At 40.2% G+C, this 15,147-nt stretch overlaps 1 protein-coding gene across 2 annotated transcripts in view; it reads left to right on the top strand.

Moving 5' to 3' along the window:
- Positions 1 to 14,497, top strand: part of SLC49A4 (solute carrier family 49 member 4) — a 78,344-nt gene extending 63,847 nt beyond the window's left edge. The window contains exons 8-10 of one of the 2 annotated variants that reach the window (XR_004956819.1): positions 4,832 to 5,014; positions 12,893 to 13,166; positions 14,383 to 14,497. Coding sequence is in view for 1 of the 2 variants with exons in the window: in XM_036243194.1 (XP_036099087.1) it covers positions 4,832 to 5,014; positions 12,893 to 13,008 (299 nt within the window). In the remaining variant the exon portion in view is untranslated. Of the gene's footprint in view, positions 1 to 4,831; positions 5,015 to 12,892; positions 13,545 to 14,382 lie in introns of those variants that run through there. The other variant, XM_036243194.1, reaches the window with a different exon arrangement.
- Positions 14,498 to 15,147: the final 650 nt, after the last annotated feature.

Here is a 15,147-nt window from a genome sequence, read left to right as displayed (position 1 = left end):
AACATGCCTGTTGTGTCAGTACCACTGAATAAAAGAAATACCGCCCTGGCCGGTGTGACTCAGTTGGTTGAGCATTGTCCCATGCACCAAAAGGTCACCAGTTCGATTCCCAGTCAGAGCACATGCCCTGGTTGCAGGTTCAGTCCCGTAGAGGGTGTGCAGGAGGCAGTCGATCTCAATCTCTCTCTCTCTCCCCCCCACCCCCAGTCTCTCCCCCTCTCTCTCTCTCTCCCCTCATCTCCTTCCCTCTCTAAAATTAATAAAAAAATAAATAAAATTAAAAAAAGACAAATACCAAGCCTTGCTTGTTTGTTTTTTCCCAATCTGACACAGTGGCTTGGTGGAAAACATGCTAGATCTGTAGGCCTTAACTATATTATTATTACCACTCCTAACTCATATTGTTTCGAAATAAGTCACTTTGACCTTCAGAACTTTGGTCAGTTCACCTGTGAAACACCTTACCTGCCTCCAAGAATTGACAGGATGATCAAATATGATAATATATTTTTAAATGTTTTAAAATTTATATAAATACAAGATTTGAAATGGTTCTTATTATTGATGATATCTTGAGAATCTCATTAAATGTTAAGTGGAAGTAGTTCTTATCTAAAATTTTGTGATTTATTTTGTAACTGCTAGTCATCTAAGGTTTGAGTGTTTTGGTTAAAATGTATTTATACATAGTTTTGTTTCCCTAAAGTTTAGTAATTTGGTTTGTCATGGGGAGCAGGGTTGGTGGACCAGGCTTTCAGGGTTTTGATCCAATTCATGTTCTTGAAACACATCCACAGGACTTTGTTTTTGTGCCATTTAAATGATGGGTCTGTGACTTTTATTAGATTCTTTGAAAGAACTCTACGTCAGCATTATGTTTGTTCTGCTAAATTACCTTGACTTTTTAATTGAAAGGCAGTTTATTATAATTTTAGTATGAGTACTATAGAAAGTCGTGGAAATATTTAATGATCATGTAGTTTGAACCTTCTCTGATGAGCAGGAAATTATCTTGTCTGCCTGACTTTTAATAGATGACAGTCACCCACTAGATCTGCCAAGCCAGTGTATAAAGACACTGTATCACATTCTAAACTGAAATCTCAAGTGAAAGTCGAATTCAGACTTAATAATCAGCTTCTACTTTAGGCATGTCCCAGAACACGGGGGAGGAATATATTAAGTCAATCCTGACAGCTATCGGTCCCCATTCTGATTAGGACGATCTTAATTTAACCCTTTCCTGTGCACATTACTTTGATTCTTTAGTTTCCACCGTAAGAAGTGATTTCAGCATAGCCAGCCAGTGTAAAATAACCCTTTGCTCATCATTTTTATAGTAATACAAGAAGCAAACATCGAGAGTAAGAGAATTGAATGAAAATACTCCCGTTTTGATTACTGGCCTCTGAAGTCATACCCTTCACCACGGCACGTTTTCCCTGTGTAACAGGTGTGCTAGTAAATGAAGTGGGAATGTTTATGCTGATGCTCCTGTGCCAGGACTGGGTTGTATGGCTCCCAGGTGTGGACGCCATTGATGAGTCAGTGAGCTAGCAAACCTGCATGAAGTGGATGGAGTTGGACCAGCTACCAATTCACAATTTTATTACCAATGAAATTTCTCTTTTTATTTTGTCAAATAGGTAAGATATACTCATAGTAAAAAAGTCAAATTCAAATAGTAGATAAGGGTATACAGTGAAAAATGTCTACCTTCCTGTGGCCCCCCTCTCTAGAGGCAAACCTGAATGGCAGTTTCTTATTTGCCCAGAAAATTCTTTATACATTTACAAATGTGTTTGTGTGTGTTCTTTTTAAAAAATATAACACTTCTGTTTTGTTTTGTTTTTTTATCCTCACCCGAGGACATTTTTCCATTTTTTGTTCAGGTAGAGTGGGAGGGAGAGAGAGGAACAGAGAGAGAGAGAGAGAAACATCGATGTGAAAGGAACACATCGAGTGGCTGCCACCCGCACAACCGACCAGGGCCGGGGACAAACTGCAGCCGTGGCACGCGCCCTTAGCGGGAACCGAACCCGGGTCTCTCAGGACCGCAGGCCGACGCTCTAACCGCTGAGCCAAACTGGCCAGGGCAAAAAATATAACACTTCTGTACCTTTTGTTACTTATATATCTTAGATGTCCTTAATATCAGTACAAAGTTAATTCATTAAAAATTTTTTTTTCTTTATTGATTTTTAGAGAGAGGGTAAGGGAGAGGGAGAGAGAGATAGAAACATCGATGAAAGAGAACATTGACCGGCCGCCTCCTGCATGCCCCTCACTGGGGATCGGGCCCACAACCTGGGCATGTGCCCTGACCAGGAATCAAACTGGCGACCTCTTGGTGCATGGGTCAATGCTCAACCACCGAGCCACACCGGCAGGGCAAAGTTAATGGATGTAATGGATGCATAATGTACCTTTATTTGGATGTTTGATAAATGTTTAAACAACAGGATATTTAGCTTGGTTATAATATTTTCATACTACAGACAATATTTCAGTGATTCTGCTGTATATACTTGGACCTGCATAGCTGTAGGATAAATTCCTAGATCTGGAATTCCTGGGTCGAACAGTCGCATTTTTTATTTTGATAGACATTTTTAATTACCCACCAGAAGATGAACTATTTACAGTTCCGTCAACAAAGTTTAATCACAATAAAAATTTTATTTTCCCAATGACAGAGATTTCCTTTTCCCTTCCCAGAATTTAGATTCCTAAATTCATGCAGCCCACGGGAGCTGCATGGCCATGAGGGGTTTTCAGACAGGCCTGCCTCACCAGGCTCTCCTTCCCTGAGACATCCCATCTCTGCCTCTCTCTGCCTCTGCCGCTCTCATTAGTATCCTGATTGATAAAAATCAATAAAATCAAATCTCTCTTTTCAAGGCTCCATACCAATACATAGTTCTTTTTCAGTATGTCCTTATCATTTTTTTTTACAACATGCAATTATTCTATTATATACAGATTATGATTATTGTGTAGGCATTACATTTTAATTTGCCTGATTACACATTACATGTGAGGGTATATTTCCTTTAGAAATATAATGTCAAAAGGACAATTTCCAACAGTTTCTAAAAAATGGTAAGTCTGTCTCTGGTTTGTGAATTCTTACTGAGAAGTGGCACCTTCTGGTTCTTGCGGGTTTGCCGTTTTCCTGTCACTTGTCTCTCTGCTGTCGTGGTCTAAACCCCTAGGCCCATCTCTGCTCTGATTACCACTAACTGACCAATAAATTATTACAAAGTGTTTTGTAGGTAGAATGTTCTATAAAAGCTACCAGTGATGTTCCATCCCTACTTTTCCTAATGGGCCACTAATGAGTCGTGTGTTAGGTAGAATCGGTGATTGATTTACATGACCTATGTCTAGTATATATACAGTGAACATGAGGTGTTAGGTGTTGTTGTTTCTAAGAATCTCTTGACAAGTACTTCATGATTTAAATGGTATTTATTGTAACTATTAGATGCTTCCCATTTGATTCTGCGGATAATTTGGTCGCAGCCTTAGCCAGCAGTGTGTTCTTTACTCACTGTCTTCCTTCGTTCTCTGTCTTCGTGTGGCATCTATGCAAAGAAACTCTAAGTGATCACCAGCTCTCTGTGTTATTTGAACGCACGGAATATTGTATAACCCTGAAAGGCCAGTATAATTGGAAGAGGAAGTGGGAGTTGAGGTTAATTGGAGAAATTCTATTAGAAAACAGTGGATATTTTTTTTTTACTGTTAATTATTGTAATCAGTATGATAAATTCTGGTAATTTGTTATGTTCTTTGAATAATACATAACAGACTTAGGATAACCCCCTCCCTTTCTGTAGTTCCTGGACAGAAATGTTTTCCTTAACAAAGATTTTTATGAAAAATATTTTTCTGGTAACCTTAACCTTAGGATAAATTCTACTCGTTATCACTAGTGGGTATGATATACTTACTAGTCTATAGGAGATGTGTTTTAGATTTCTAAATAGGGTAGCATTTTTTCCCTCCTTGGTTCTGTTTTTACCTTCAAATTAAAATTTGTGAACGTTTGTATATGGCAATAGCAAATCATATACTTATTTGGAATTGGGCGCATTTCTCAAAACTTTCTTCTAAGAAAAAATAATGTCTTTATTCAAAGATTTCACTACAGAGTAGGGTTAATAGGCCTTTTATTGGCTGATCTGGGATTCTAACTATTATTAATTATACATTTCTGGATGAAAATTTTTTGTGTTCCAAAAAAGTTACAAATGTTTAAACAAGACTTAACATAAAACTTATTTCCAAATTGAGGACTAATTAATTCTATCTTAAGTGTTTCTTCTGGAATTGTGTACTGAAAAATTTTTATTTTGTACCTGAGGGTTAATTATTAACCAGTCTCTTTAAATATGTAACTTTTAGTAATACTTAATGTTTCTTATATTTATTCTTAGATTTTAAGTTCTCTTTACAGTTATAAAATGAGTCTAGATTTTGAATTAAGTTGCTGTAGTTTATCTCTCTCTATATATATTTGCTGGGAGAGTATGACTAAGGGTGAAGAAGCCTTTTATTTATATTATAATGGTAAAATTGTTTCTGTGCTTTGAGATAACCCACCAAACAGATAAAGCAAGTAAACTGGGAATCATCCCGCAACAAAACCTTTTCCATCTGCTCACCTGAGCAAAGAGCTAACGGATGTAAGATGCTTTGTCGGACTTGATCAGCTGCCATTGAAAATATGAAACTGCATACTTATAAAAGAGAGGACCCAGAAGATCTCTCTGCTGTGACTCACTGCTGCTACTGGGAAACTGAAATGTGTTTGTTTTTATTTTAGTGACATTGTACGCCTCCTGTATTCTCCTGGGAGTGTTCTTGAATAGCAGTATACCTATATTTTTTGAGCTTTTTGTGGAAACTGTCTACCCAGTTCCAGAAGGAATTACTTGTGGAGTTGTCACTTTTTTAAGTAATATGTTCATGGGAGTACTTTTATTTTTTCTCACATTTTATCACACAGGTAAGAAATTTGACTTTTTGTTTACTGTCTAAATGTGTTATGAGAGGGGTTTGTGGCACTGCTGTATGGGGAGTTTATATGGTGACTTTTCACTAAGGCTGATTACTTTATTTGAGCTTTTACATGCTAATAAAAGAAAATATCTTCAGTGTTTTGTTTTGTTTTTTAATGCATCCTAACCTGATCTAATTCACCTTTACGCCAAAAAAATTCTGATTTAATTAACCTGGACCAGGGCCCAGTATTTGTTTTTAAAAGTCCCAAGAGCCCTGGCCGGTTTGGCTCAGCGGTTAGAGCATTGGCCTGCGGTCCAGAGAGGCCCAGGTTCAGTTCCCGCTAAGGGCATGTACCTCGGTTGCAGTTTGTCCCCGGCCCTGGTTGGTCATGCAGGTAGCAACCACTTGATGTCTCCCTTTCACGTCGATGTTTCTCTCTGTCTCTCTCTCTTCCTCTCTCCCCCTCCCACTCTATCTGAACAAAAAAAGTCCTCTGGTGAGGATAAAAAAAAAAGTCCCAAGAGACTCTAAAATGCAGGTTCTCACTGAGAACCACTGGTATATTACTTTTTTCTTTTTAATGTTTTTATTGATATTTTTAAAAAGAGAGGAAGGGAGAGACAGATAGAAACATGGATGTGAGAGAGAAACATCTATCAGCTGCCTCCTGCACACCCCCTACTGGGGATCGAGTCTCAACCTTGGCATGAGGCCTGACTGGGAATCAAACTGGGACCTCTCAGTCCATGGGACTGTGCTCAATCCACGGAGCCACACCAGCCAGGCTGGTATATTACTTAAAAAAAAATTATAATTTCCTGTCTTAACATAGAGTATAAATTAATGTCAGGGGTACATAGTTAAAGCTTTAGGAATGAGTGAGAGGTCACCCAAGGAGTGTATAGAGTGTGTAGAACAGCACTGTCCACATGAACTTTTTCTGATAATGAAGACTTTTTTATCTGCACTGTCCAGGACAGCAGCCGCTGGCCACATGAAGCTAGTGCAGCTACGGAACTGGATTTTTTTTTCCCTCACCTGAGGACATTTTTGCATTCATCTTCAGATAGAGCTGGAGGGAGAGAGGAAGGAAGAGAGAGAGAAACATCCATGTGAGAGAGACACATCGACTGGTTGCCACCCCCACGACCCCAACCGGGGCGAAATGAACTACAACCAAGGTAGGTGCCCTTAGCAAGAACCGAACCCGGGACTCCCTGGTCTGCTTCTGACACTCCAACCGCTGAGCCATACTGGCCAGGGCCGGAACTGAGTTTTTATTTCATTTTAATTAATTCAGGTTCAAGTAGCTACACGTGGTCAACACAGGTATAAGAAGGTTGAAGTTAGAACCCAGGGGTACACATTTGAAGAAGAAGGAAATCCGTACAAAAGAGGAAGGGACGGGGTCCTGAACCCATTGAAGGAGTTCACCTTGGACCAAAGGAGATAGAAGGCAGTGTCGATGGCACAGAGGCAGACACCTTTGCTGGGCAGATTATTGAAGGAGTTCGTTCTTGATGTCATCACCTTTCTTCTTAGAAGCCAGTTCACCTATGAAGAGTTGGTGGGAAGAAAGTAGAGAACGGGCTTCAGGAAAGAATGAAACTGGCAAATAACCTTTGAGGGGTGGGAGGAGGCGCACAGGGACAGCTGGAGGGGCTGCTGGGTGTGTTGAAGACAGGCCCGCTGGTGCTGGGGTTCGTGGTTTGTATTGGCTCTGTTTTGCACAGTTGTTGGGTTTTCTCTGATACTCTCTTTTCTGTAATCCAAATTCTGTTTTACTATTTCAGAAAATCTAAGCATCATTATCTGGGATTTTTTTATTTTGCATGTTAAAATAACTTATAAGTGTGACTCTTGAATATAAAGCTTTTATTAATTTCTATTAGATGAATATTCCATTTTATTTCTCATCTTAATCAATCTAATATTACTATGCGCCCCACCCCCGCCCCATCCTGGTTGCTGTTCTCTTAACTACGCATCAAATACCAGTAAATTTAGATAATTTGTACATGGAAGAATCTGTAAGATTCAAATGTAAGAAATGCTTTAAAAGGTGATGCTCCAAGAGGCCCAATCATTTATAGGAAACCTGACAAGCTTATAAATAATAACCACGATAACCTGCTTACACGGAGAATACATTTTTGAAACTTTCAAAGCTGACAAAACAGGATTGGTCCTGGGTTTTGAACAACTTGCAGCAAAGTGCTTTCACCTAACAGCAAAAGGCATACAAAGGATATAGTAATCTTGCCATAACGGACAACAAACTAGATCATTTCTGTCAGTCAGTAGTGCAGGAAAAGTCGGTTTTAAACTTGATGTGCGCTGGGTTTATCATATGAAGGAGAGTGCTTATCCTGGAGACGCCTTTCCACTCGGGAGAAAGCCATCACCACGTGTTAGACTTCCAGTGAATTTTCTAAACAGAATCATCTAATAATTATTACAGACCAGCTTTAATCTACTTCATTTATGTCACAGTTGCAATTAAGAGGCTCACTGCTCTCTTTTGCCTGGTAAAGTACCGGGGGTGGCTGTGTTGCCCCTCTGGGTAACAGAAACAGTTTTCCAGTTCATGGGCACGGATGTGGTAAGTGTTCCTTGCAGCTTAGCAGAGCGTGGTTTTTCCTGTCTGCTGGTGATAGTTTTGTCCTACAGTATTTAAAAACAATAGTAGACGCCAGATAATGTTATCCCCCCAGTGCATCTCTTGCACGTGGTCTCTAGACTGTGACACGTGTGTATTGATCAGTTTACAGCTGGGAATGTCCCAACACTGTCTGACTGGGAGAGCCCAGCGCACTCCTGGCCATCTTGCTCGGCCAGCGGAGTTTCTCCGCCGCTCCCGTGGGCCCAGCTGCAGCTCTCAGTTTGTTCAGCAGAGACCAGCGTCTGGCCTGAATTAGCTGGAACTGACATCAGTCAGGGCTCATTCATTCTGCAGATTCCTGGTGACCAGAGACAAGCAGATATTTTTGGTTCTTTGGCGTGGGCGGCAGAAGAAACACTTAGCGTCATTTCTGCTACTTCTGTCTCACTGATACAGTCAAGGATTTATCTAGCTAGGGAAAAGAAGCTCTTTTTGGTTGGTTTCTGGTCACATATCCTTATATATATCTGTGGAGACGTTAAAGGTTTCTGCCTAAACTCCATGATTATTGTGAAAAATGAAACTTTAATAATTAATTTTAATCCAACAAGGTGATTTTCAGGGGGAAATAAATCTCAGCACATTTTGACATTTCAGAGAGTTAATGAGAAGATAATATGAAAGAGCCCAGACCAGGGCATAACTGGCACTCATCAAATGTTTGTTTTAAAGAGAGTGGAAGGGAGGGTAGGAGGGAGAGAGAGACAGAGAAACATCAGGGTGAGAGAGACACTCCGATTGGTTGCCTCCCGCACGCACCCTGACTGGGCTGGGATCAAGCCTGGGATCAGTGCTCAGGCCAGTGCTCTAACCATTGAGCACACTGACCGGGGCAAGAAATGCTTTTATATGTTTGTGAGTATGTCAGCTGAATACACGTAAACATGCCCCACATCTCTCTAAGGCTAAGGTTACTAGAACTATGAAAACTACTGAGATTCTTTCACGTATGATTGATTGATGTTGTCCTCAGAGCCCTGCAACAAAGTCCATATGCTTTATAACTGAAGTGTGATACATAAATTGCAAATCTGAAAATTCTGAAAAATTATCCTAAAAATGTCTTTTAGTGCCATAGCCTAGTACCCTCGACATTTTTTTGATAAACTGAATTCCCTTCCATTAGAGCCAGTGTTCAAATGTCATAATTTAGTCATTTTAAAATTGAAAAACTCACCCAGAAGTTACGTTATATGTCAGAATTCAACTATTAGTTATGGAAGGCCAGCATTTTTATCATAAAGATCTGTGATTGTTTAGATCTCTTCCCAGAGAAGTACTACACTTCCTGCCTAGAGTTTATCTCCCACGGAGTGCTATCTGGTAGGCGGTTATGTCAGACGGGTGTTCGGGAATGTATAGCCTGACCCAGCTGTTTGCCTGCAGGTCCTGCAGATATGGCATCACCACCATTGACAGCGCATGTCACGCAGGCCCCTATACCAGTGCCCTGGCTTATTTGGAGCCCTGAGTTACAGGTCTCCCAGGCTCGGTTTTTATTTGCTTTGGGTGCCTGGGACCCAAAGGAGTTTCTTAGAGTTTTTCTGACTTGGCTTTTACATAGTCGCTTTTTAAAAAATTGTTGCCCTGACCAATGAGGTTCAGTTGGTTGAGTGTTGTCCTGTGCATCAAAAGGTCACCAGTTCGATTCCTGGTCAGGGCACATGCCCATGTCTTGGGCTCGATCCACAGTGGGGGGCATGCAGGAGGCAGCCGAACATCAATGTTTCTATCTCTCCCTCTCCCTTCTTCTCTCTCTAAAAATCAATAAAAACATATTTAAAATTTTTTTAAATGCCCTGGCCAGTTTTCTCAGTGGTTAGAGCATCAGCCCACCAACGGAAGGATCATGGATTTGATTCCCGGTCAACTTGGGTTACAGGTTCAATTCCCAGCCCTGCTTGGGGTCATATGGGAGACAATCAATCGATGTGTCTCTCTCACATCAATGTTCCTCTCTCTCGCCTCTGTCTCTCTTTCCCTCCCTTCCACTCTATCTAAAAAAAAAAAAAAAAGGAAAAATATTCTTGGGTGAGGATTATTAAAAAAAATTTTTTTAGACAAGATTGTTACATGATCCCTGATATAAGCATATTGGTAAAACTCAGTTGCTTCCTTTAATATTTGCTTTGAGAATCTCAGCGAGTTATTTCAGACAGCCCCGTGATGCTTTACTCTAATAATGTCACTTACAGAATCAATTTGGGAATGCTGTTCAATTCTTTATGTGCTCTGAAATGTATTCCAGTGTTCTATTTGATAGTTTGTAACTTATTCTGAAATTTGTATTATCTGGGATGGGCGGTTTAGAAGCTTCCCAGCAGGTTTTGGCTAAAAGCATTAAAGGGGTGTGTGTGTGTGTGTGTGTGTGTGTGTGTGTGTGTGTGTGTGTGTGTCTTACATCAGTTCTTTCATTTTGAAGTAGCTTAAAAGATTCAGGGGCCTGGCTGAGGTGGGAGGCATTGACTAGTGGTTACCAGAGCAGCTTCAACAGAAGTGGGCTAGTGAGAAGTATTTTCTATCCGAGGAGTAAAATAATGCATTGTTTGATGGTCAGATCTGTTGAGTGATAAACGGAGCAAAGGGAACAGGATGTTACACTGTGTTTGAAATCAGGTCAGCTGGCTCCTCTCAAGTGGGTATGGAGACAGTTTGCTAAATCATCATAATTCTGGTTAAATCACCAAAGAAAAGTAGAAGGTTGGCTCTGGGAGGTGGTGTCTAGAACCAGACAAGTACTTGAAGGTGGTAGAAACCAAAAGCATGGCATCACTGAAGGGAACGAGAAAGTGGAAAGTATAATAATGGTTCTGGAAGAAACAGGTGAGAGAATGCGCAAAATCCTAATTAGTTCTGTGCAGCAGAGCACCACCATTGGTGCAGAGCCCACCTCACCGAGCAGAGTGTGGCACCTGTCCAGACCAAATGCGCAGAGAGGGCTCCGGTTACAGTGTGCATGATGGAAGAGAGGACCAGCAGAGGTGGGGGGCAAGTTGTGGAGTCTTGGGGTACGGATTTGTATTTTCTCTGGTTAAGGACAAAGGGAATGAATGTTGAAAAGATTTAAAGGGTAAGATAAGAAAATTCAGTGGCTCAGGACCCTGTTGGCTCAACTACGTCCTATGACCCTGGGCTCAGAAAGGACAGCAGTTGACTTTGCTAAGTCAAATGAAGCTTTGAGAGAAACCATTTCCTGCTTATTAGAATGCCTAAATTGTGGTGTATGTGAGTTGTTTCCAGTAGGAAGATGGACAGGTTCCTATCTCTGACCTTTTGCTTCCTGAAAAGGCAAAGAATTTCAAAGAACACTTATAATTGACTGAGCCAAGTGAACTTACTGAAAGGTGGACTTGACTTTTCAGAGAGAGGCATAATAGTAAGAGTGAACCAACCGCCCATGACACTAAAGAGCAATTATGAGGCATGTTTAAAGATTTCATCTGAACCCAGGTAGAGGGAATAATTTACAACTCTGATAAACTAAAAGGTCTGCTTGGGCAACATTTGAGTAAGTTTTGCTTAGTATTGACAGTTTTGCTTTGGCAAACACGTGACTAGGTGTAAGAAGAGTGAGGACTGGTTGCTCGTTGCTGCTTGTGTGTGTGTTCTAACTCCCCATGAAATGCAGCTGAAAATTTGACCTTAAAGTCAAAATGCTCACCACAAACAGTATGCTGTTGTCACTATTTTGCTGCCTTTTCTCTTCTTATTTTACTTCTTTTGCCTGTTAAAATTATCATCCGAAATCCAGAGACTGCATGGTTAATATAAAAGCAGAAAACACCTGGTGTGTCATTTCAGGGGATATCAGAATAGGCAGGATCCCAGAGTTCACAGCCTCGCTGAGGACTTAGATTATATTCAACCCAAGGAAAGCCCAGAAAACAGCTTGGCTATGAACATATCATTGAAATACATGTCTTTGTTACAGGCCATATAATAGCGTGTCTGACTTTTAAAATGTGGAAATCGAGAGGTGGGAAGTAGCTTTTGTGAGCATATTATGGAAAAAAGATATTTCAGCGCCTTCTCTTACTACTTGGTTTCCAGATTCCCACTCCTGAGCAGAAATTGCTCTTTTAGCCATATGCATTATGGATTAAACTGAAGCAGCAGTGTAGAAAGTTTTAGGATGATTTTTGAAGATTAGGGCAGTATTAGCATTCTGTAGAAGTACAAAGGGAAAATATAAACCTATAGCCGTGCCCAAAGAAAAAATGTACTAGGGAACTTCTTTATCTCATCTGCTGCTTTAAAAAAAAAAAAAATGAAACTGCTAAATGGATATTAAACTGGAGAAGTTATCTCCCACAATTGCCACCAACCTCTTTATGCCAAGAAGCTGCTCACTTCTGCCCCCAGAGCCTCAGGACTGACTGGTAAAAGGGTCGGGGTAGGAAGAGCTGAGCAGAGGCCCAGGTCCAGGGCCACTGCAGCGGGAGGGAACAGCTGGAGGCGGCCGGAGCCCCACCACTGGCCTGTTGGAGAGCCCTGAATTCAGGAGCAAGCCTCTTCTTGATTCCATTAAATCAGATCACAAGAGAATTGTCTGTTTAGATTATTCTTGTAGGTTTTCTGGTGATTGGCATCATACATAACTGATACTAGCAGGAAAAAAAGACCAAAAAGAAATAAGCCAAAATATTCACAGTAGTTTCTCTGAGGGTAGAATTAGGATTAATTTTTTATGTTTTACTTTATTTTTTTTATATGTTTTCTCGTCTGCTTTACAGTGACTTACTATTTGATGTTTTTGCTGAGAATCAGATGTTTCTATCCAAAAAAATATAAAAGTGCTATCTCCAAGTCGAAGTGATTTTATTTGTCTTTCTAATCCAGTAGATATCTCTAAACAAGATAAGCTTGAGGGTGATAGAGGGCACTTAAAAATAATTAACAAACTAACATTGAAAGGTGATTAATTTTTTTTTCTTTGTAGTTAATAGATTTTTCTGCCACCAAAATCAAGGTGGATTAAATTGATGAAAAGTTATTAACAATACTGATTAAAAATATTCCCCACAAAAGCCCTGTAATATGTTACATGCATCACGTAGACTCTAGATGTTCCTGTTGACTGAAAGGCGGTTTTCAGGCCCTGCAGGGCGCCGGCGCAGTCCTCGTTAAGTGCTCTTGAATGCAAAGCAGCTTGCTCCCAGCATACAGGTGGCGTTCTGCGTGACACGTGAATGCTTACAACTGCGTGTTTTTGTCTTACAGAGTTGTCTTGGTTCAACTGGTGCCTTCCCGGGTCATGTCTGCTCAGTCTCCTCCTCATTCTGTGCTTCAGGGAATCCTATGACAGACTCTACCTTGATGTGGTCGTCTCAGTTTAATAGCACAGACCTGAAGGAGTCCACAAAGAGACTGGAAATCAATCCCACATTCTGCACACTTGCTCGGAACTGCTCGCAGGATGAAAAGGAGAAGACAGAAACTTCATTCCGAGGTTTTGTTAGGTTACAGATGATGACATTAATTTAATTACTACTAGGTAATAGTGTGAGACTTGAATGATAATAGGGGTCTTAAAAACTCTATAAATGGCACACCTGTGCCTGATGCTGGGGTTGGAAGTCTGATGTCTTACACACAAGGCCCTACCTGAGTGATTCCCTCTGTGCTCTGTGCCAGTGCTGAACTACTGATGGATTGCGATTATGCAAAGAAATAAAGGGTGTCTATCACATGAAGACAACTCCTTCCCTAAGTTACATATCAGAATAGGAAGAAATGCCACTAACTTCTAAAGAAGTTTAAACCTTATATCTGATTTTAATTATAAAATAGCCGAGAGGTATATCCATGATAGAAATTAGCCACGTCTACACTACATTTTTTCTAATAAAGCCATTTCTTCTATGACTCCTTATTTTTAATTAGGTCAAAAACCTCTGGCCATCTTTATTATGGTCACCAAGTGTTTTCCAGTGACTCAGAACACATACTTTGTGTCGCGACCTTAACTTATCCTTGTTTCTGTGAAATACAGTTTTATCTATTAGGCTCTTAAATAATTATATTAAAGGTGACTAAATGTTTAATGTAGTCTCATTAAAAATTGTATGACAAATGTAATTTCGTTCTGATTTAGCACTTTGTTGAAAGAGAAATGACAAATCATGTAGAACATTCTGTGTCTTCAACCCATATATATATATAGCCCATATGTGTGTATATATATATATATATATATATATATATATATATATATAGTGGCATGGGATGTAAGTCTAGCACCAGCTATTATTTACAGGGGTTATATTTTATTAAATGACCCCTGTTTGAAAATAACAATTTATAACATGGAAACATCTGTTAATTACATTCTTATATTTCAATTCAGGTTGTAAAATATTCAGTTCTATATTGAGCCAATATATTTGAGAGGACAGTATTTTGCCAGTACTGGTTTTCTTTCTATGGATGATAGCTTTGTAAAAAATAACAGTAACTCGTTGAACAGCTCTCAGACATGTACTTCACTGTGACATAAAATATGCTGCGGTGGGATTGTGATTATTACCACTGCTCACATTTACATTATCCCCCTCACACAGAAAAACCAAACATTTCCCCCAGAAGTCAAGAATAATACTTTACCTTTATTATTCTCAGCTTCATTCAACCCTCTCTCCTTTTTTCCCTCACTTAACATTGTGTCTTCCTTATCAGCTATATATAACTTTTATTTTTGTCTCTTTGGGCAGACAGAGTGCAAGCCAGCTCCTGTTAGCCAGGGCGGTGAAGGGTGGTCAAGGAAAGCTGGTCAGCACCCATTCTGCTCATCTCTGCATGCGTGCACACACCATCACACACGCTCAGAGCTGCAGGTATCCCTCCGTGCCCCCTTAACAAGTTTAAGACTATTCGTTAACTCACCTCAGTCCTGGAGGAAGATTCTATTACTGCTGAGCCTTCTTCTAAGATCCTAAATTGTGTAACTGGGAAAGTAAGAAAAGCCTGAAATTTAGTATCTGTGAGTCACCTTTAAATCATCTCCCTTTTATAACCACTCTGCTGACTTAGCAACAAGAAACAAAGGAAGTAAGGAAGTTGCCAAAAAGTAGAAGAAAACCCATGAAGGCTAGGCTCATTTCCAACTAACTCTATCATTCTTCTTAAATAAAAATAACGTAAAAGGAGCCTTGGCCAGTTTGGCTGAGCGGTTAGAGTGATGAACTTTGGACCAAACAGTTGCAGGTTCAATTCCGGTCAAGGGCACATACCCAGTTATGGTTCGTCTCCAGCCCTGGTTGGGGTCATGCAGGAGGCAGCCAGTTGATGTGTCTCTCTCACGTCGATGTTTCTCTCTCTCTCTCTCTCTCTCTCTCTCTCTCTCCTTCCTTCCCACTCTATCTGAAGATAAACAGAAAAATATCCTCAGGTGAGGATTTAAAAAATAAATAAAAAAGGAACCTAGAATTCTTAAAGATGACTGAAAGCCAGTCACCAAGGATATCAGTAATTCATGA

This window comes from Molossus molossus, unplaced genomic scaffold, assembly GCF_014108415.1.
Source record: "Molossus molossus isolate mMolMol1 unplaced genomic scaffold, mMolMol1.p scaffold_m16_p_5, whole genome shotgun sequence".
Classification (NCBI taxonomy): Eukaryota; Metazoa; Chordata; class Mammalia; order Chiroptera; family Molossidae; genus Molossus; species Molossus molossus.
The sequence above is the reverse complement of the archived record's forward strand: the minus strand, read 5'-3'. Positions and strand labels throughout refer to the sequence as shown.